Raw genomic sequence first — 24,123 nt, forward strand, 5'->3', positions numbered from 1 at the left:
ATGTAAAGTTCTGTGACTCTCCCTTTGTAGCCTCAAAACTATCCTTGTTAATTTTTCTTGAACCGTTGTACAGGAATATCTATTTCAGAGTGAGGATGCCTGACATGCCAAACAATAATGTACGCTTATACCTCACCAATGCAACAGGATTAAAGTTACTGCTTCTAATCAAATGTTCCAGTTGGATAGCAGACTACCTAGAGAAACATAAACGCTTTAGCTTCAGGCCCATGGTCAAACCACCCTGAGATCCTGTCTGAACTCAGAGACTAAATTAAACTGTAACCGGCTAGTTTTTAGATAGGGCTGCCTGCCGTTAGAAGCTACGAGGGAAACAATACCTATTAATTCTGTACACGTTTCAAAATTCCTGTTGCAACACGCATTTTCTTATTTTTATCCACTTCAATAACCATCTGTTGTTCTTTTTGTCTTGTAATCCAGAAATTCATGATTAAAACATCATGAAGTTGCTGAGGAAACAAGTAGACGTACAAGCTCATGAGAGAGAGATGTTTGGTACTGAGAATGGAACTATTCCCATTTCAGCCCCCCGTCATGTTGGGCAGAGTTTCAGGGACTACAGGAATTAAAAAAATTAATCTCCCAGACATGGATATAAATATCCTGGTAGAAAATCTTTGGGGGAATTAAACTTAATGGAAATACGAAAAAACGCTATTTATCCAATTGGGTAAAGAGGCATGTTTGTTTTCTGATTGATGGAGGAGTGTGACAGATGTCATCTAATCAATGGAGGGAGGTGGGCATGGGGTGTTGCAACAGGGGTGGTTGAAGCAAGAGGTCATCCAATGGAGCCTTCTAGAAAATGTTCAACCAGAGCTGGCAAGCCAAATGCCAGCAGCGAACATCCCCAGGCCACCGAGAGCACAATCAATTATCCTTCACAGATCCAAACTCCATCATTGGATTTGCTCCCTTTATCCCCACTCCCCATGCCACTCATGGTTACCATCATTGGCGCTACCTATTGCACTGAAGGCCCACATTCTTCCCTCTATTCACCCCTAAAAAAAGACTGAGTTGGGACAAATCCAAACATGTTTCACACAGGAGCCTTGCACCTACCAGAGGGAGGAGACTATCATGGGAGCATAGGAATGAGGCCATTCAGCCCCTTGAGCCTGTTCCATCATTCAAAAAGATTATGGCTGCTTTGTTTCTTAAGTCTAAATCTACTTGCTTGGATGCATAACCTTTACACTGAATCTACCAATCTCAGCTTTGACATGTTCAGTCAAGCTTTTTGAGTGATAGAGTTCCGGAACCCAACTATCCTTTTTGCATGTGAAATGCTTCCAGATATCTGAATAGCGTAAGTCGAGACTTCCCACCAGAGGGAATAGGTTAGAGAGAGAGAAACTTATCAAATCCTTTTAATTATATCAAGCCTTTTTCATAACTCAGCCCTTTCAACCCAAATATGATTCTGATGAATGTGCACAGTAGCTAAATATTCTTCCTGAGGTGGGATGCCCAGAAATAAATGGAATGTGCCAGATGGAGTCTAACTAGAGACTGATCCAACTGTAGCATACATCCTACCCAGTTGCATTGTTTGTAAGCGGGCTCCATAGCCTTTCTCTGATCCTCACTTCAAGAGGTATTGGTTGGGACAATCCAAATGGTTTTACATAGTCATAGAGGTTTACAGCATGGAAACAGGCCCTTCGGCCCAACTTATCCATGCCACCCTTTTTTTAACCCCTAAGCTAGTCCCAATTGCCCGCATTTGGCCCATGTTCCTCTATACCCATCTTACCCATGTAACTGTCTAAACGCTTTTTAAAAAGCAAAATTGTATCTGCCTCTATTACTACCTATGGTTCCAGACACTCACCACCCTCTGTGTGAAAAAATTGCCCCTCTGGACCCTTCTGTATCTCTTCCCTCTCACCTTAAACCTATGCCCTCTAGTTTTAGATTCCCTTACGTTTGGGAAAAGATATTGGCTATCTACCTTGTCTATGCCCCTCATTATTTTATAGACCTCTATAAGGTCACCCGTCAGCCTTCTACACTCCAGAGAAAAAAGTCCCAGTCTATCCAGCCTCTCCTTATAACTCAAACCATCAAGTCCCAGTAGCATCCTAGTAAATCTTTTCTGCACTCTTTCTAGTTTAATAATATCCTTTCTATAATAGGGTGACCAGAACTGTACACAGTATTCCAAATAAGGCCTTACCAATGTCATGTACAACTTCAACAAAATATCCCAACTATTGTATTCAATGTTCTGACCAATGAAACTAAGCATGCTGAATGCCTTTTTCACCACTCTGTCCACCTGTGACTCCACTTTCAAGGAGCTATGAACCTGTACCCCCAGATCTTTTTTTTCTGTTACTCTCCCCTATGCCCTACCATTAACTGAGTAAATCCTGCCCTGGTTCAATCTACCAAAATGCATCACCTTGCATTTATCTAAATTAAACTCCATCTGCCATTCGTCAGCCCACTGGCGCAATTGATCAAGATCCCATTGCAATCAGAGATAACCTTCTTCACTGTCCACTATGCCACCAATCTTGGTGTCATCTGCAAACTTACTAACCATGCCTCCTATATCCTCATCCAAATCATTAATATAAATGACAAATAACAGTGGACCCAGCACCTATCCCTGAGGCACACCGCTGCTCACAGGTCTCCAGTTTGAAAAACAACCCGCGACAACCACCCTCTAGCTTCTGTTGTCAAGATGTGGAAATGCCGGCGTTGGACTGGGGTAAACACAATAAGAAGTCTCAACACCAGGTTAAAGTCCAACAGGTTTATTTGGTAGCACAAGCTACTAGCTTTTGGAGTGCTGCTTCTTCATCAGGTGAGTGGGATTTCAGTTCACAAACAGGGCACATAAAGACACAAACTCAATTTACAAAATAATGTCTGCTTTCTTGCATCTTTGTAGAAACTTTGTAGAAACTTCCAACCATTATTTTGTAAATTGAGTTTGTGTCTTGAACAATGACTCCCAAGTCCCTTTGTGTTTCTGACTTCCTAAGCATATTCTCATTTAGAAAATAGTCTATGCCTCCATTCCTCTTTCCAAAGTGCATAACCTCACACTTTTCTACATTGTATTCCATCTGCCACTTCTTTGCCCACTCTCCTAACCTGTCCAAGTCCTTCTGCAGCCCCTCCTCCTTCCTCAATACTACTTGTCCCTCCACATTTCTTTGTATCATCTGCAAACTTAGCAACAGTGCCTTCAGTTCCTTCCTCCAAATCGTTAATGTATATTTTAAAAAGTTGTGGTCCCAGCACTGACTCTTGAGGCACACCACTAATCACCAGCTGCCATTCTGAAAAAGACCCCTTTATCCCCACTCTCTGCCTTCTGCCAGTCAGCCAATCCTGTATCCATGCCAGGATCTTACCCTTAACACCATGGGCACTTAACTTATTTAACAGTCTCCTATGCGGCACCTTGTCAAAGGCCTTCTGGAAATCTAAATAAATCACGTCCCCTGGTTCTCCTTTATCTAACTTCCTTGTTACCTGCTCAAAGAACTCTAACAGATTTGTCAGACATGACCTCCCCTTGACAAAGCCGAGCTAACTCTTTATCATGCACCTCCAAGTACTCTGCGATCTCATCTTTAATGGACTCTAAAATCTTGCCAATGACCGAAGTCAGGCTAACCGGCCTATAATTTCCCGTCTGCTGCCTCCCTCCCTTCTTAAACAGCGGTGTTACATTAGTTACTTTCCAGTTCTCCGGTACCCTTCCTGTCTCCAGTGATTCCTGAAAGATCACCACCAATGCCTCCACAATTTCCTCAGCTATCTCTTTTAGAACACTGGAGTGTAGTCAGTCCATCCAGTCCAGGTTATTTATCCACCTTCAGACCTTTCAGTTTCCCCAAAACCTTCTCCTTAGTGATGGCCACTACACTCACCTATGCCCCCTGACTCTCCTGGAGCTCTGGCATCCCACTGGTGTCTTCCACCGTGAAGACTGATGCAAAGTAACTATTCAGTTCCTCTGCCATTGCTTTGTTTACTATTATTACTTCTCCAGTAGTCCAATGGCTATTTTTGCCTCTCTCTTACCTTTTACATATTGAAGAAAACTCTTCCTATCTTCTTTTATATTATTAGCTAGCTTACACTCATATTTCATCTTCTCCCCCTTTATTGCTTTTTTAGTTGTACTCTTCTCGCTTTTAAAGGCTTCCCAATCCTCTGGCTTCCCACTAATCCTTGCCACTTTGTATGCTTTTTCTTTTGCTTTTATGCTGTCCTTGACTTCCCTCGTCAGCCATGGATGCCTCATCCTCCCCTTAGCATGTTTCTTCCTCCTTGGGATTAATTTCTGTTGTGCCTCCCGAAAAACTCTCAAAAACTCCTGCCATTGCTCTTCCACTGTCTTCCCTGCTAGGCTCCCTTTCCAATCAACTCTGGCCAGCTCCTCCCTCATGTCTTTGTAGTTACCTTTGTTTAATTGTAATACCGTTACATCTGATTCCAGCTTCTCCCTCTCAAACTGCAGGGTAAATTCTATCATATTGTGGTCACTGCTCCCTAAGGGTTCCTTCACCTTAAGTTCCCTGGTCAAGTCTGCCTCATTACACATCACCAAATCCAGAATTGCCTGTTCCCTAGTCGGCTCTGTCACAAACTGCTCCAAAAAAACATCCCTTAGACATTCCACAAATTTCTTTTCTTGGGATCCATTACCTACCTGATTTTCCCAGTCCACCTGCATATTGAAGTCCCCCATGATTATTGTAAATATTGCCTTTTTTATCTCCTGATTTATTTTCTGCCCCACATTCTGACTACTGCTCGGGGGCCTGTACATAACTCCCATCAGGGTCTTTTTACCTTAGCGATTCCTCAACTCGACCCACAGAGATTCTATACCATAGAACCATAGAAAATTACAGCTCAGAAACAGGCCTTTTGGCCCTTCTTGTCTGTGCCGAACCATTTTTTGCCTAGTCCCACTGACCTGCACTTGGACCATATCCCTCCACACGCTTCTCATCCATGAACCCGTCCAACTTTTTCTTAAATGTTAAAAGTGACCCCGCATTTACCACTTTATCCGGTAGCTCATTCCACACTCCCACCACTCTCTGCGTGAAGAAGCCCCCCCTAATATTCCCTTTAAACTTTTCTCCTTTCACCCTTAATCCATGCCCTCTGGTTTTTTTCTCCCCTAGCCTCAGCGGAAAAAGCCTGCTTGCATTCACTATATCTATACCCATCAAAATCTTGTACACCTCTATCAAATCTCCCCTCATTCTTCTACGCTCCAGGGAATAAAGTCCCAACCTATTCAATCTCTCTCTGTAACTCATCTTCTCAAGTCCCTGCAACATCCTTGTGAACCTTCTCTGCACTCTTTCAACCTTATTTACATCCTTCCTGTAACTAGGTGACCAAAACTGTACACAATACTCTAAATTCGGCCTGACCAATGCCTTATATAACCTTACCATAACACTCCAACTTTTATACTCGATACTCCGATTTATAAAGGCCAATGTACCAAAGGCACTCTTTACAACCCTATCCACCTGTGACGTCACTTTTAGGGAATTCTGTACCTGTACTCCCAGATCCCTCTGTTCAACTGCACTCTTCAGAGTCCTACCATTTACCCTGTACGTTCTTCTTTGGTTTGTCCTTCCAAAGTGCAATATCTCACACTTGTCTGCGTTAAATTCCATTTGCCATTTTTCAGCCCATTTTTCTAGCTGGTCCAAATTCCTCCGCAAGCTTTGAAAACCTTCCTCACTGTCCACTACACCTCCAATCTTTGTATCATCAGCAATCTTGCTGATCCAATTTACCACATTATCATCCAGATCATTGATATAGATGACAAACAACAATGGACTCAACACCCATCCCTGCGGCACACCACTAGTCACAGGCCTCCACTCAGAGAAGCAATCCTCCCCAACCACTCTCTGCCTTCTTCCATTGATGTGGAGATGCCGGCGTTGGACTGGGGTGAACACAGTAAGAGTTTTAACAACACCAGGTTAAAGTCCAACAGGTTTATTTGGTAGCAAATACCATTAGCTTTCGGAGCGCTGCTCCTTCGTCAGGTGGAGTGGAAATGTGCTCTCAAACAGGGCACAGAGACACAAAAATCAAGTTTACCACTTTATCAAGTTTACCACAAAAATCAAGTCACATTATCAGTAACCCCCACAGCTTGCCTCCTGGACTTGCAGGCTGTCCTGTCTGGATACAATACACATCTCTTTAACCTGTGCTTAATGCTCCCTCCACCCACAGTATCTGTATCTTTAAGATCTGGCTGGCTGTAGGGATTCGCATTCTAATCAGTATTCTGTAACTTGATTTTTGTGGCCTATAATTTCCCGGATTTCTTTTAGAACAACATGAGCCACCCTCCAAACATCCGGCACCTCCCCCGTGAATACTGACATTTTAAATATGTCTGCCAGGGCCCCTGCAAGTTCGACACTTGCTTCCCTCAAGGTCCGTAGGAATACCCTGTCCGGTCCTGGGGATTTATCCACTCTGATTTGCCTCAAGACAGCGAGCACCTCCTCCCCTTTAATCTGTAAAGGTTCCATGACCGCCCTACCTGTTTGCCTTCTGATCCTATATCACTTCTTGCTATCGATTTAACTTCATTCCTTACTAACAATGCAACCCTGCCCCCTTTGCCCATCTGCCTGTTCTTCCGATAGGACACATATCCTTGGATATTTAGATCCCAGCCCTGATCCCCTTGCAGCCACGTCTCTGTGATGCCAACAACATCATACCAGCCAATTTTAATTTCAAAGGGCAGGTGACAGGTAAATTGCCCACACATGAGGAACAGAAAGGTCTTACTCACCACCAAGTCTTGGTTTGTATGGAAGGATTCCAGGTAATAGGAGTAATGCAGGTTGCCCATCTGCTTGAGGATTGCAGTCATGCACGCCACAAAGTTACTCTGCAATGGAGAAACACCATAAAGGATGCTATTTAAATGCAGTTTCTATTTCTATCTCTTTCTCTTCATTTCAGCAAACAAACCAGCAGCGACAGATGCCCAATTCTTTAATGTGACAACCATGATCACAGCCAGTGCTTGCGCCAAGGTACGTTTTTGATGCTTTCAAAGCAGGATTACACAACTCCAGGTAGGAAAATGAAGGGTGGGATTAAATCCTGCACCAGTGCTGGGCACAGTGCAGTTGTGGGCCACATGCGGTCCATCAAGTTTCTGAGTGCGGCCCACGAGACATTTTGTGACTGTTGCCCACATGGAGGGTTACCAGATTCCGCTGGTTTCCATCCACGGGGTTTTGTTCCTATCAGTGTGACTAAAACAATCGGCACATAAAGCAAGGGCAAGTGTAGAGAGGTGCATGCTGATGGCACACAACACTGACCGTGAGAGCCATGCGCCCAATCAAAGCATAAATATTTATTTTGCTTTTACCATTTGAATTTGATGGTAGTTCTACTAATGTATGAATGCTTGTGCATTTTCTGTAACTCTTTATGAAATATTCAGCATGTATTAAATATATTTAATCTTATATATGGGGGTCTTGATTAGTGAACAAGCCTGATTTCAATCTTCCGGCCCACTGAGATGAAGGAGGGCCACTCATGTGGCCCACTCACTCATCCAGGTTGTCTATTATTACACTCTCCTCTCCCCACATTTGGACAGGTTCAATAACTGGTTGGGTGATCTGCTTTGCTAGATTATGGTGCATGCAATTTATCACTCACCGCCCCAACGCCCAACCTTACTTTAATCTGTACTTCCTACTCATTGAACTTTTCCCTTTGATAAAACAGAATCAAGGCTCGAGTATTTTGAGTTGAGTTTAAAATTACTTAGAAACGTGGCTATGAGACATGAGGGTCATGGGGTAACGCCCAAGAGGAGGATCCCTGATATATATTACTTTTAATTCCGACTTCCTTAAATTTTTACCAGCTGTTTTAAGACTGGTCTAGGGCAAAGGATCAAGGAAAATTGGAAAGAGAAATATCCAGCTATAAAAATTGACAGTCGTGTTTTCCCTGTCCATTGCCCACCCTGCTGGATGTTTAAAGGAGGTAGGGATTTGCCCAGGACGCAATTTACTCTGGCTTCCTCCCCAGCAAGAAGTTTAACAACACCAGGTTAAAGTCCAACAGGTTTATTTGGTAGCAAAAGCCACACAAGCTTTCGAGGCTCTGAGCCCCTTCTTCAGGTGAGCCACATCATTCCTCCCCAGCTCCAGCTCACAGCAACTGCACCAGAACAGAGCAGTGGGAGAGGCCATTCTGAGAGCCTTCATAAAGAATGTTCAAAATGGTTAGCAGTACAAAGCCAGAGTTGACCTTGTCTATTCCACAAATCTGAAGATCCATGTGGCATTGAGAAACGGCACTGTCGCCAGGTAACTTGAGATTGTTGTTCACACCAAAGTTGTCAGTCACTGGTTGTTTCAGCTTTTGCAACAGTTTAGCACTGACCTCCTCCAAAGTGGCACATCAGATGCTGTGTAGTGCAGTGGGGCCATGCACGTTAACTGGAATGAGATCGGCAAACTCATTTGGCTCTGGAGTCAGACCCTTTTATCGCAGTCTGTAGACTAGAGCACATAATCTAGGCTGGCTGACACTCTGGTGCAGTACTGATAGAGTTGGTACACTGCCAGAAGTAACATCTTTCAGATCAGATGTTAAACTGAGGCCGCATCTGGCCTCTCAGACGGACATACGAGATCCCAAGGCACTATTTGAAGAAGGGCAGAGGAGTTCTCCAGATGTCCTGGCCCATATTTATCCTTCATCCAGCATTACTGCAACAAATTGCCTGGAAACTTATGTCAAGGAAATAAAAATCTGGCTGTTTCTATAAAGGGCAATGTCACTTTTACAGCTGGGGCAAGTTGAAGAGCTAGCCTTGCCCCTTCCACCGCTGGCCACCCCATCTCCAACACAAGAGTGCAGAGGCCCAACTGGGACACGCCACCCAAGGTCTAAGGTAATATCAGCTGAATCAGTGCAGTCAAGGAGCAAACCAGTTACGTGCCACAGTGAGCAGGGCACCAAATTCATTTGAGAAACTGAAAATTAATCCTTAACATGAATAGCAGTTAATGCAAAAGATAATCAGCACCAATATAAGTCACACTTTAAATTTAGAAATATTCCAGAAGCACTGCATAAAAATCATCGAGCTGAAATATTCATGTTTGAAATTCACATCCAAAGTTGGTGCATCAACCACAAGCACCTTAAATTTCATTAACTTGAAAGTTGCAGCTAACATCACAATGTGTTGTGCAATGTCCCCGTCCCAGAATTGCCACGTTAATCCCAGGAGGTGACTGAGAAATCGTGCTGTCACGTCCAGTTAGAAGCTGAGAGCAGCGTTTCGAGGTCAGTGTCATGCAGTTTAATCAGAAGGTACAAGGCAGTTTACAGCGCTTGATACCAGGCTGTGAGACAGGGAAAGGATTGTATTCAGAAGGGAAGTCGGGACAATGAAATAGAAATTTGAGGCAGCAAAACAAAGATTAAGGATGGCTCTGGGAATGCCAAGCAATTTTTGTTTTATTGTCATTCATTTCTATTATTGAGAGCAGGCGGGTATTCCAGATTGGTGACTTTGTTTACTCAGAGGTGCCTTGGGAGAGTGGGAGGTGTGAAACATCCTTCAGCAAAGTTTCAAAGCCAAAAGAGAGAGAACACAGCTGAGGAATATGGCCAGTCCCTTCACTTGCAACTGTCATTTTTGCATTTGCTGTACTTTTCACAGTTCGACATCTATTCTGGGATACAGGTGAATTCAATCCTGGTGAACTTACTTATTGACCTTTCAGAAGATGTCCCTTCTTAAATACTTTTGGAGGTTCTTGCTCTCTTATGGTGCCAGTGCTGTGGAATGGAACGTTCTACATTTCAGGACACTCAATACCAGCATCAAGCTCTCAGGGTTAAGTGCAGAGTGGAGCCTCATCTCAGCTGTCCCAATGTCGCATCATAGCTCCAACCTGTTTTACTTCACCAGTTTGTTTTAGTTTTAACCACTGAGACAGCCCTGATCTCTAGGAGATTCATGCAGTTCGGCACTGGACTGTGGATATCTTGTATGGACATTTCCACAGGGAAGATGTGGGACCAGTTTATCGCCTGCTTTTGTGTGCCACGCCATTACGAATTACAGAAGATTTTATGACAAAAATGATCCAACATGCAGCCTTGGGTTATCCAGTTTCAGATAAAGCTCGGTGCAACATCGTGGGCCGAAGGGCCTGTTCTGTGCTGTACTGTTCTATGTTCTATGCATTCGTAATTGCATTATATTATTTTTGATTTCAGGATCTAGTTCCTACTTAGAAAGCAGTGGCAGGATCAGATAGAGTCAGCATGGATTTATGAAGGGGAAATCATGCTTGACAAATCTGTTGGAATTCTTTGAAGATGTAACTGGTAGAGTTAACAAGGGGGAACCAGTTGATGTGGTATATTTGGACTTTCAGAAAGCGTTTGACAAGTCCTGCATGAGAGATTATCGTGCAAGATTAAAGCACATGGGATTGGGGGAAGTGTATTGAGATGGATAGAAAACTGGTTGGCAGAGAGGAAACAAAGAGTAGGAAATAATGGGTACTTTCAAATTGGCAGGCAGTAACTATGAGGTGCCACAGGGATCGGTCCTGGGACCCCAGCTATTCACAATATATATTAGTGATTTGGATGAGGGAACAAAATGCAACATCTCAAAGTTTGCAGATGATACCAAGTTGGGTGGGAGGGTGAACTGTGACGAGGATGCAGAGGTCCTTCAGGATGATCTGGACAGGTTGGGTGAGTGGGCAAATCAATGGCAGATGCAGTATAATTTGGATAAATATGAGGTTATTCGCTTTGGAAGCAAAAGCAAGAAGGCAGATTACTACATGAATGGCTGTAAATTGGGGGAGTGGAGTGTGTAGCAGGACCTAGGTGTCCTTGTGCACCAGTTACTGAAGGTAAGTATGGCAGGTGCAGCAGGCGGTAAAGAAGGCAAATGGCATGTTGGCCTTCATTGCAAGAGGTTTCAAGAACAGGAGCAGGGATGTGTTGTTGCAATTATACAGGGCCTTGGTGAGGCCACACCTGGAGTATTGTGCGCAGTTTTGGTCTCCTTTTCTGAGGAAGGATGTTCTTGCTCTCGAGGGAGTGCAGCAAAGATTTACCAGGCTGATTCCGGGGATGGCGGGACTGATGTATGAGAAGAGATTGACTAGGTTAGGATTGTTTCCGCTAGAGTTCAGACGAATGAGGGGGGATCTCGTAGTGGCTTATAAAATTCTAACAGGACTGGACAGGGTAGATGCAGGGAGGATATTCCCAATGGCGGGGGAGTACAGAACCAGGGGTCACAGTCTAAGGATTCAGGGTAGACCATTTAGGATGGAGGTGAGGAGACATTTCTTCACCCAAAGAGTGGTGAGCCTGTGGAATTCATTACCACAGGAAGTAGTTGATGCCAAAACATTGACTGTATTCAAGAGGCGGCTGGGTATGGCACTTGGGGCGAATGGGATCAAAGGTTATGGGGAAAAAGCAGGATTAGGCTATTGAGTTGGATGATCAGCCATGATCGTAACGAATGGCGGAGCAGGCTCGAAGGACCAAATGGCCTCCTCCTGCTCCTATCTTCTATATTTCTATGTTTACTTCTGATCTGCTGTCCATGAACCTCCACTGGAAGTGCCACACAAGCAGCAGATTGTGCTTGGCTGCATTACTTTTGCTAGACTGCTCATATAGACTGCTGACATTCAGTAAATTGGGTTGCATGCAAAGACCGAGCGAAACCTTGACCCCGACTCAGAACCATATCCAACAAGCATCTTCTGCTGGAGGTCATAGATAGAATCATAGAAACCCTACAGTGCAGAAGGAGGCCATTCGGCCCATCGAGTCTGCACCGACCACAATCCCACCCAGGCCCTACCCCCACATATTTACCCGCTAATCCCTCTAACCTATGCATCCCAGGACTCCAAGGGGCAATTTTTAACCTGGCCAATCAACCTAACCTGCACATCTTTGGACTGTGGGAGGAAACCGGAGCACCCGGAGGAAACCCACGCAGACACGAGGAGAATGTGCAAACTCCACACAGACAGTGACCCGAGCCGGGAATCGAACCCGGGACCCTGGAGCTGTGAAGCAGCAGTGCTAACCACTGTGCTACCGTGCCGCCCACACAGGTCACAGGAAATATGGAGACCAATGTAATATACATTGTTGGCATTGCTGGCAAGGCTGGCATTTATTGCCCATCTCAAAATGAACTTGATGAGCGATCTTGCAAACCATGGAAGTGTGCCTGAAAGCCATTAGTTAGGAAATTCCAGTGTTCTAACTCAGTGATGATGAAGGACCATTTATTAATCTTTAAATCATGATAGTATCCCATGTCTTTGTCCTTCTAGTGTTGGAAAGAACTGCTGCTGAAGAAGCCAGTAATGAGTTTACCCTTTTGTGTTATGAGTTGTTATTATTCATTCATGGGATGTGGGCGTCACTGGGTGGGCCAGCATTTGTTACGCATCCCTAATTGCCCTTCAACTGAGTGGCTTGTTAGGCCATTTCAGAGGGCAGTTAAAAATCAACCACATTGCTGTGTGTCTTGAGTCCATGTAGGCCAGACCAGGTAAGGATGACAGATTTCCTTCCTTAAATGGACTTGGGAACCAAACGTTTTTTTTCCTAATGATAATCGACAATGGTTTCTCGGTCATCATTAGACTTTTAATTCCAGATATTTTTAAATTTGCTACGGTGGGATTCAAACCATGGCCCAGAGCATTACCCTGGCTCTCTGGATTATAAGTCCAGTGAAAATATCACTACGCCACTGCCTTTGCAGATAGTACACACTGATAAATCAACAGCATTCATTCATTAAGTGGCCCCAATCACACCTACATTAAATGGAAATGCAGTTACGGAGAACAAAAGATATTTCTATCCTTCCTATGAATCTGTACCTTCTCAGAGAAGCCCTGCCACTGTTGGTTCTGTGATTTACATAAAGGCCTTCAGCACAAAGACTGGAAATGTGCAGTAATACATATGTCTGATATTAGTCCTTTTGATAACTTCACTAGTTGCTAAGCAGAGACAACAAGGCTCTGAATCAGCTTTTGCAGAGAGCAAACTGGGAAAATAAACTGATCTTCTGAAGCTGTCTATGTATTGAAGACACAGCAGGCGATGAAGTGGGAAGCAGCGAGAAAGCTGAAATAAGGACATGACTTGGGTCTGCAGTGTGAAAGCAAAAGGCAAGACTTTACTAATGAGCCACAGTAGGTGAAGGCATAATAGATTAGCAGGCAGCAAGTGATGATGTGATGTCCAAGGGGAAAAGATTGATGTGCAGTGATTAATCCAGTCAAAGGTCACTTCAGTATTAATGGCGTACTTTCCAGTCATTGCAGTTGGCACATTAGTATAAAGAAAATAATTCCTCCGCCTTTTTTTCATGCAATTTGAGAGCAGCCATCGGAAGCGGGACAAAACTCAAGCCTACTCTCCCACACGGACCTGAGGCACACTTAAAGGAAAGTCGCTTGCAGGTCACAATCTGAGCAGCAAGTGTGCACAAGACACCAGGGTGGTTTCCTTTTTCTGGTCTAGCAAGCCGATATGAGCATTTGAACTCCAAACCCAGAGCTGGGGAGAATGAGGCTGGTGCTTGGAAATCTGCAATACGCAACCACTGACATGCATCAGCACAGCAAAAGCTAACTGTGAACAAGGCCTAAGTGGATTACCCATCAGTAGCGTCACTTTATAAGAAAATCAAGTAGTTATTACAAAGAGAGGACGATCAACAATGGTTAGCTTAATTTAGAGACATGAGGAAATATTCTTCAGTGCAGTACTGAGGGCATGCTGCACCACCAATGATGTAATCTTTCTGCTTCTGAGGCAGTAAATGAACAGTAACCTTCATTAGTGGACATATGTCTCATCTCTATTCTTTTAAAAAATAGGTCAGTTCTCCCTTGTGTCCGAGTCAATATTTATTCCTCAACCAATCATTAAAACAGATGATCTTGTTGTTGGGAGGACTTTGATGTGAGCAAATTGGTTGTCATGTTCTGTACATTACACAATGAACTTTAGGTATTGCTGACCTTCTCCTGGTATCCAGGAAGGTTCTGATTAAACTGGCTATGCTTTTCTTTTTACCAAATGCACAGACATTTGTTTTACGCACCGAGTAATATAGCTAAAGTGGTTTTGTAACATACATGTCCACTGCTGAAAGTTGGACACAAGAATGCTGGCAAGCAACAAAATAGTATTGTGATTGAAGGCCCCAGGGCCTGGACTAAGAACATTAGAACTAGGAGTAGGCCATTTGGCCCCTCGAGCCTGCTCTGCCATTCAATAAGATCATGGCTGATCTTACTGTGGACTCAGCTCCACTTAACTGCCCGCTCAGCATTGCCCTTAATTCCTTTACTGTTCAAAAATCTATTTATCTTTGCCTTAAAAACATTCAATGAGGCAGTCTCAACTGCTTCACTGGGCAGGGAATTCCACAGATCCACAACCCTTTCGTTGAAGAAGTTCCTCCTCAACTCAGTCCTAAATCTGCTCCCCCTTATTTTGAGGCCATGCCCCCTAGTTCTGGTTTCACCCACTGCTTCTAACAACCTCCCTGCTTCTATTTTATCTATTCCCTTCATAATTTTATATGTTTCTATAAGATTCCCCCCTCATTCTTCTAAATTCCAATGAGTATAGCCCCAGTCTACTCAGCCTCTCCTCATAAGCCAACCCTCTCAACTCCGGAATCAACCTAGTGAATCTCCTTTGCACCCCCACCAGTGCCAATATATCCTTTCTCAAGTAAGACTACTTCTAACCACAGTAGAGGAGACAAAGAGAAGACCACAGATGATGTAGATAAAAGTTGAGCATCTAACTGAAACATAGGGCCCGATTTTACCATTTTCATTCTAAGTGCTGAATCTGGGCGTAATGCAGATCTGACTTAGAAATCTGCTTTCAGGTGCCCCCATACGCACTCAGCCTGAAAAAAAAATTGCGGGTCCCATTCGTGCTGTGGACAGGGCTTAGCGCGCCTGAAACGATCGGAGCTCTGAACTGCGCATGCGCAGTTGGAAAAAAATTGAAAAAGCGCGCCCATGTCAGATCGCTCTCGGGCCACAGAAAGCGGAGAAAGTGGCTCGGGAGCTAAATGCGGGAGCGATGGTGCACACACACATCACTGTCCCTCTTATCCACCCACCCCATTACCCACACACGTCGCTGTCCCCCTTATCCACTCCCCCCACTACCCACAGACATCACCATCCCCCTTATCAACCCCCCCGCTACCCAGATCGATCGCCACCCCTGCCCCCCTCCACCCCCCCCACCGATCGCCCACAGAGTGGCAGCGGAGCCCCCTGCCCTCCCCGCCCACCCCACCAGAGATCCATCTGACCCCACCCCCCACCAGAGATCCATCTGCCCCCCCCCACCAGTGAGCGATCGGCCCCCCCCCCCCCCCCCCCCACCCCCCCACCCCCACCAGAGATACATCTTACTTGCCTCCCTCCTCCCCCCCCAGACAACGATCTGGCCTCCCCCCCACCCCCCCCCCCCGCCCCAGAGAACGATCTGGCCTCACTCACCCCCCACACTCCCCCCCAGAGAATGGTCTGGCCTCACTCATCCCCCCACCTCAGAGAATGATCTGGCCTCATCCCCCCCACCCCCTGCCCAGAGATACATCTGACCCACCCCGTCCTCCTCCCCCCCCCAACCAGACAACGATCTTGCCTCACTCCCCTCCACCCCCCCAACCAGACAATGATCTGACCCGCCTCCCTCCTCCCCCCTACCACTGATCTGAGTCAGAGAGCCGTTGGAAGCTCTGAACGCGCCCTTCAGCAGCTGGAGCGTCCGATTCAGACTTTTATTTAGCAGGTCCATTACGGCACCATTCCGGATTGGCAAACGCGATGGTAAAGGGGGAAATGCTGATAAAGTTGGGCGGCCAGTTCATTAATTCAATTTTGGGTGCGAAGCAGATCGCCGCCATTCCTGGGTTTCGGTAAAGTGGCAATCTGCGCGGACGCGGGCGCGGATCGCGTTAATGGCCTCACACCCGACTTTACCACGTTTTCGTGCCCGAAAACAGGCGCGACGCAATGGTAAAATCGGGCCCATTGATTGCACTCGGGAAAGTACAAAACTGTCAAAGATCAGGCAACGTTAGAGATTGAAAGAAAATGTTTGTCATGGAATTGTAAAATGATAGAATATTCCAGCATGGAAGCAGTCCTTTCAGCTCACCAAATCTGTGTGTGTTTTTTCTCCATGAGCCCCTAATCTGATTCCACTCTCCTGTTTGCTTACCTTTATCTTCTATAGTTCTCTTTTTGCAAGCAACTATTTAGCTCACTTTTATAAGAATCGGTCAGCTCTTTCACTGGCAGCCTTTGGCAGAGAATTCTATACTCTACCTTTTGTGTAAAGGAATATTTTCCTACCTGCCCATTTGTGATAAGCTTAAATCTGTGCTGTCTTATCATCTCCCTAAGATACAGCAGAACTCTATCACCATTCACCTTATCGTAACACTTCAAAATGTTGAAGATCACTATCAGTTGGCCCTAAAGGTTAATTATTTCACCTTCTCAACTCCAGTGACACAAGTCTTAACTGCTTATGCATTGCTTTGGATGTATAATCCTTCTAACCCTGCTTGTGCCCGAGAGAATGTACACTGCAATGTTACCACATTATGAGCCCATATTGCTTTATGGAATAAAATCCCAACAAAAGTGATCAATATTAGCGACCTCAAGAAGCTAGCAAATGAATATCTCATTACGACAAACACTGAATAGGGAAAATAAAAAGCCAGAAATGACCATAGGAATATTAGCAATATCGATAATAGAAGATCGAAGTCCTGTTAAAACTCTGATCATGACATGATAGGATGATGGAGTTGTCAACTAGCAATCAATATCTATAATTTAGTCTACAATAGGCCCAACTATGTTGTGGGGGAAATCCACTGGTGGAGAGCCTTAGGACCCAGAGATCCAAACTCACTGTTCTTCCCAAGCACCCTTTTTCCAAAGTTATATGCCTCAAATGACGCATTTACTCTATCTCAAAGTGTTATTTTCTGACTGCAAGTAATGTTTCTAATTTCCATTCAAATGGATCCATACCAGCATGTTCTACTGTCTCCTGAGTCCTGTTCTGTAGGTTGAACACTTACTCACTTCCACAGATTAGTTGTGAATTTATCCCAATTTTCCACCATGACTCTACTTCCAATAAGTCTGAGGAATTTACAATAGTTCATGTGTAGAAGGCACTGCAGCTCAAAGCAGGCATCTCAAGAGTTTATCTTATTTAAATTACTGAATATCTTTTCGATATATTTGTCAGAGCAGTGAGCACCAAAGCCCCAAACTGTCTCATTTGAGCTGTTTGATAATATTCTCCACTTCCAATAGCTGAGCCTCCTGGGACTATCCTGTTCAGAGGTGAAATAATAGTCTGTTTTCAATTAACTAGGAATCTCTTAATTTGAAACAGCGATTCTGTCAGCCTCTGATCCATCCTCTCTCCCTCCCACCCTCCTCCGCCCTGTCAATTTGACTCCTTTTTCTCATTATTCTCTCTGAACTATTAGCTGAGTGGGTGGAGAAGGTAATTCTCAAGCTCTATCAAATCTCTCTTATCTTTTTCAACAGGTGTAATTGCACGAACATTTTGTGTGTGTCCCCTTAATTACTGCTCCGTGTTGTGGGTGGAAAGAATCTATGTCTGCTGGAGGAAAATGGAAATCACTTCAGAGACTGTTGTCTTGGCCTGCTGAGCCAATGGATAACTTGCACCATTTGTTCAGACGAAGAAGGTTCTAAGTTCAATTATGGCTCTCTTCAACTTATTAATCCCTAATTCTGGAATTTCCGTCCTAAACCTTATCACCTCTTGGTCTCTCTCTCTCTCTCCCCTTCTTTAAAATGCTCCTTCAATTCTACTTCTTCAGCACAGTTTTTTTAACCTACTGCATCCTCCTTTGGCTCAGTGTCAGTCGTTACCTGATAAAGTGCCTGCGAAATTCCTTGAAATTTTGCACTGTGCTCAAGGTGCAATATAAATGCATTTGCTGTTATTGTTGATCTGCGCTGACTGGCTATTCTCACATGGGTCAGTGCCATGTCATAATGCCAAGCTGTGGGTTTGGGAGAAGAAAAATCAGCTGGGGTTCATTCAGTGACCTCTGTTGGAAAATGCACACGTGAAGATTATCGGGCAAGAGTAGAATCTGATACCCTGCTTGGCTATCAACATGCTGATAGAGGTGTTGGAGGGTTATTGACTCCGAGACACAGGCTATCATGTTAGTCGCAGAAAGCTCCTTCTGGAGATTGGGGTTGAGAAAGCCAAAAAGCTATAGATATAGAATGAAAACACAGAGAAAATCCCATGAAGAGCTGCCATGATGAGCAGCGGTCATGTGAGGGCCTGACAGGATTATAAAGACATAAAGACAAGGATTTAGTGCTCATTACAAAGTGTCAAAGCGAACTTTGGTATCTCTGGTTTAAATGGATGGCTCAGTGTCAGAGTAACGCTGTTCAGTGTCAACTGACAGAAACACCAATTTTGATGTCACTTGCCAGTGGGGAAATGAGTCGAACACTTATTGAAATCAATGAGGCATGTAAACTGGGAGCTGGACGTGTAAGATAGATGCCAAAGCAAACCTTCTCCATTCCCAACAAGCAGGTTAAGTTAAAATTGACCTTCAATTTCCCAGAATCTAAGAGACTCATGATACATGGGCCAAAATGTTATCGACCCGGCCGCCACGGGAATCGGAGCGGGCAAGGGACGAACAATGGGAAGGTCCATTGACCTCAGACAGGATTTTATGGTTTCGGGATGAGCGAGGCTATAAAATCCTACCCCATGTCTCTTTGCTAATCTATGTTAACAGAGCAGAAAAATTTAAAATTGACAAGTTGATTTAATAATGGAGTGAAGTAGACAACTTTTCGATTCAGCGCATTAGTGATTCCCTCTCTGACTGTCAACTTCCAAGACTTGCAAACCAAGTATTTCACAATGAATGGTGCATGTGGTCCCACTGCATTAATGGAGATATGTTGGAAGTCCATCTGACATCAGTCTTGACCTCCTCTTGAGAAATAGGAAAGGGCAGGTGACAGAAGTGTTAGTGAGGGATCACTTTGGGACCAGTGACCATAATTCCATTAGTTTTAAGATAGCTATGGAGAATGAAAGGGCTGGCCCAAAAGTTAAAATTCTAAATTGGAGCAAGGCCAATTTTGATGGTATCAGGCAAGGACTTTCAACAGTTAATTGGGGGAGTCTGTGGGAAGGCAAAGGGATGTCTGGTAAGTGGGAGGCTTTCAAAAGTGTGTTAACCAGGGTTCAGGGTAAGCAAATTCCTCTTAGAGTGAAGGGCAAGGCTTGTAGAAGTAGGGAACCCTGGATGACTCGGGATATTGAGGCCCTGATCAAGAAGAAGGAGACACATGACATGCGTAGACAGCTGGGATCAAGTGGATCCCTTGAAGAGCATAGATGATGTAGGGGTAGAGTTAAGAGAGAAATCAGAAGGGCAAAAAGGGGACACGAGATTGTTTTGGCAGATAAGGCAAAGGAGAATCCAAAGAGTTTCTACAAATACATAAAGGCAAAAGAGTAACTAGGGAGAGAGTAGGACCTCTTAAGGATCAACAAGGTCATCTATGTGTGGATCCACAAGAGATGGGTGAGATCATAAATGAATATTTCTCATCAGTATTCACTGTTGAGAAAAGAATGGATGGTACGGAACTTGGGGAAATAAATAGTGATGTTTTGAGGAGTGTGCATATAACAGAGAAGGAGGTGCTGGAAGTCTTAAAGCACATCAAGGTCGATAAATCCCGGGACCTGATGAAATGTATCCCAGGACATTGTGGGAGACTAGGGAGGAAATTGCAGGTGCCCTAGCAGAGATATTTGAATTATCGATAGTCACAGGTGAGGTGCCTGAAGGTTGGAGAGAGGCATATGTTGCGCCTTTGTTTAAGAAGGGCTGCAGGGAAAAGCCTGGGAACCAGAGGCCGTGAGCCTCATATCTGTAGTGTGTAGGTTGTTAGAAGATATTTTGAGAGACAAGATCTGCAGGCATTTAGAGACACAAGGACTGATTAGGGACAGTCAGCATGGCTTTGGGAGTGGAAAATCATGTCTCACAAATTTGATTGAGTTTTTTGAAGGGGTAACCAAAAAAGTAGATGAGGGCAGTGCAGCTGATGTTGTCTACATGGACTTTAGCAAGGCCTTTGACAAGGTACCACATGGTAGGTTGGTTGCATAAGGTTAAATCTCATGGAGTCCAGGGTGAGGTTGCCAAATGGATACAAAATTGGCTTGATGACAGAATAAGAAGTCTCACAACACCAGGTTAAAGTCCAACAGGTTTATTTGGTAGCAAATACCATAAGCTTTCGGAGCAATGCTCCTTCGTCAGATGGAGTGGTCTCTGTTCTCAAACAGGGCACAGACACAGAAATCAAATTACAGAATACTGATTAGAATGCAAATCTCTACAGCCAGCCAGGTCTTAAATGTACAGACAATGTGGGGGGAGGGAGCATTCAACACAGGTTAAAGAGATGTGTATTGTCTCCAGACAGTACAGCTTGTGAAATTGTGCAAGTCCAGGAGGCAAGCTGTGGGGGTTACTGATAATGTGACATAAATCCAACATCCCGGTTTAGACCGTCCTCATGTGTGCGGAACACATGAGGACGGTCTAAACCGGGATGTTGGATTTATGTCACATTATCAGTAACCCCCACAGCTTGCCTCCTGGACTTGCACAATTTCACAAGCTGTACTGTCTGGAGACAATACACATCTCTTTAACCTGTGTTGAATGCTCCCTCCCCCCACATTGTCTGTACATTTAAGACCTGGCTGGCTGTAGAGATTTGCATTCTAATCAGTATTCTGTAATTTGATTTCTGTGTCTGTGCCCTGTTTGAGAACAGAGACCACTCCATCTGACGAAGGAGCATTGCTCCGAAAGCTTATGGTATTTGCTACCAAATAAACCTGTTGGACTTTAACCTGGTGTTGTGAGACTTCTTACTGTGCCTACCCCAGTCCAACGCCGGCATCTCCACATCTTGATGACAGAAACCAGAGGGTGGTTGTAGAGGGTTGTTTTTCAAACTGGAGGCCTGTGACCAGCAGTGTGCCTCAGGGATCGGTGCTGCGTCCACTGTTATTTGTCATTTATATTAATGATTTGGATGAGAATATAGGAGGTATGGTTAGTAAGTTTGCAGATGACACAAAGATTGGTGGCATAGTGGACAGTGAAGAAGGTCATCTAGGATTGCAACAGGATCTTGATCAATTGGGCCAGTGGCCTGACGAATGGCAGATGGAGTATAATTTAGATAAATGTGAGGTGATATATTTTGGTAGATTGAACCAGAGCAGGACTTACTCAGTTAATGGTAAGCGTTCGGGAGAGTTATAGAACAGAGATCTGGGGTACAGGTTCATAGCTCCTTGAAAGTGGAGTCACAGGTAGACAGACTGGTGGAGAAGGCATTTGGCATGCTTAGTTTCATTGGTCAGAACATTGGATACAGGAGTTGGGATGTCTTGTTGAAGTTGTACAAGACATTGGTAAGGCCACACTTGGAATACTGTGTACAGTTCTGGTCACCCTATTATCGAAAGGATATTATTAAACTAGAAAGAGTGCAGAAAAGATTTGCTAGGGTGCTACTGGGACTTGATGGTTCAAGTTATAAGGAGAGACTGGATAGACTGGGACTTTTCCACTGGAGCATAGGAGGCTTCAGGGTGATCTTATAGAGGTCTATAAAACAATGAGGGACATTGATCAGCTAGACAGTCAATATCTTTTCCCAAAGGTAGGGGAGTCTAAAACTAGAGGGCATAGGTTTAAGTTGAGATGGGGGAGATACAACAGGGTCCAGAGGGGTAATTTTTTCCACACAGAGGGTGGTGAGTGGCTGGAACAAGCTGCCAGAGGTAGTAAAAGAGGCAGGTACAATTTTGTCTTTTAAAAAGCATTTAGACAGTTACATGGGTAAGATGGATATAGAGGGATATGGGCCAAACGTGGGCAATTGGGAATAGCTTCGGGGTTCAAAAAAGGGGCGGCATGGACAAGTTGGGCCGAAGGGCTTGTTTCCATTCTGTAAGCCTCTATGACTGTATGGTGTGTGTCAACTAGTCTTACTCAATCATATGCTTACCACGAGCTCAGGATTTTATAGTTTCAAGCTCCTGATATAGGATGACAGTGCCGAGAGGGTGCTGCACTGTAGATGATGCCGTCATTCAGAAGAGATGTTAAACTGACACGAGTTTCCTTGACACACCAACAGTTAAGAATTCTCCTGGTATCCTGACAAATCCTCTCAACTATCAAAAAAACCCTATCTGGCCATTTATTTCATGAATTTTGGCTGGGTAAGCTGTGTGTGAAATGACTGTCATACTGATCTAATCATTGCACTTTGGAAGTGACTTACAATGTGTGAAGTATTTTGAGCTGTTTTGATGCCATGTTTGGATGAGATAAGATGCAATATAAATAAGTTTCTTAATTATTATTCCTCAGTAATGAGAAACAAAATGCCTTCCATCTGTAAACTGTACATGCACAGTGTGGAAATGATTTTTTTTTCATATTTCTAGATTTTAAAATCTGTACTGTTTCATATTTTATCTTTGTTCCTATTTTTAAAGAATTCTATCCTTTTGTTTGCACAGATCTTCACTCTTGACAATGCCTTCTGAAGCTTGGGTTTTGGGTTCCATGGTTACCAGCCTTCACCATGATATTTAATGTTTAGCGATGGTGGTCTGGGGACAGTGGTGGTGGGGGGGGGGGGGGGGGGGGGTGCAGTGGGCGGGGTGAGGAATTCATGAGACAAGCTTGAGAACTGCGTGAAGCAAGAAGATGTGAAGAGAAGCCTCGTGGACGCGGGCAGTTGTGAAGCAGACTCAAAAGAAGCCAGGAAAGGTTCGCACATATTCCATCATTAGGTTATGGAGAAATATACATGCTGGGTTACAAATTACTTACGCTCCAAGATGCATGATCCGCCTCGGGCAGTTGGGACTCTGTTGAGTTTGTAATGATTCTAGTCATGAATTGCTATTCCGGACAATAGGTGCTAATTATTGTGATGGCGCGTTACAAAAGATGATCACTCTCTTTGAGAACGCAAACAGTGCACTTACAAGACTGCTGCAGGGATTGTTGTAGCTCACAACCTCATATTTACATGTTCCATTACCTGGTGAAGCATTCTGATATATTAAAAAAACACTAAACAGGGGACTAATGTGACACTGGCATCCTGCTTATTGCAACTGCCTGGAGGAACCAAAGATTGGTTTTGGAGAGAATAGCTGCAGTAAGCAATATATCTTTTTAAAATTGCAGTTCTATATTTGCCATTTCCTACTGTTCCTCCCAAAGCAAGCTACATTTGGTCCCACTGTGTAATACCTATTTACCTAGATCTGAAGCATCTGGCTTGATTGCGGGTCACTGGCATTTTCAGTGAATGACAAACAAACATAGGAGCAGAAGTAGACCGTTCAGCCCCTTGAATCTGCTGTGCCATTTAATTCGACCTTCTACCTCAATGCTATTTTCGCACACTGTTCCCATAATCCCTTGATATCTTTAATATCTAGAAAACTATTAATCTCTGTCTTGAATATACTCAATGACTGAGCCTCCACAGCACTCTGGAGCAGAGGCTTCCTAAGATTCACCACCCTAAGAATGAAGAAATTCTTCCTCATCTCAGTCCTCAGTGGACTACCCCTTATTCTGAGACTGTGTCCCCTGGTTCTAGAACCCCAGCCAGGGGAAACATTCTACGTGCATCTACCCTGTCGAGCCCTTCAAGATTTCTGTATGCTTCACTGAGATTGCCTCTCATTCTTCAAAACTCAAGAGAATACAGACCCAGTCACCTCAATCTGTCCTCAGAAGATAATCCCGCCATCTCAGGAATCAGTCTGGTGAACCTTTATTGC

At 44.2% G+C, this 24,123-nt stretch overlaps 1 protein-coding gene across 1 annotated transcript in view; it reads right to left on the reverse strand.

Annotated features, from left to right (window-relative positions):
• The window catches only part of LOC144505239 (dedicator of cytokinesis protein 2-like), a 618,318-nt gene that overhangs the window by 213,404 nt on the left and 380,791 nt on the right, over nt 1–24,123 (reverse strand). The window contains exon 28 of the mRNA XM_078231263.1: nt 6,854–6,952. Coding sequence (XP_078087389.1) covers nt 6,854–6,952 — 99 coding nt within the window. The remainder of the gene's footprint in view (nt 1–6,853; nt 6,953–24,123) is intronic.

The sequence above is a fragment of the Mustelus asterias genome, chromosome 16 (genome assembly GCF_964213995.1).
Source record: "Mustelus asterias chromosome 16, sMusAst1.hap1.1, whole genome shotgun sequence".
Lineage (NCBI taxonomy): Eukaryota > Metazoa > Chordata > Chondrichthyes > Carcharhiniformes > Triakidae > Mustelus > Mustelus asterias.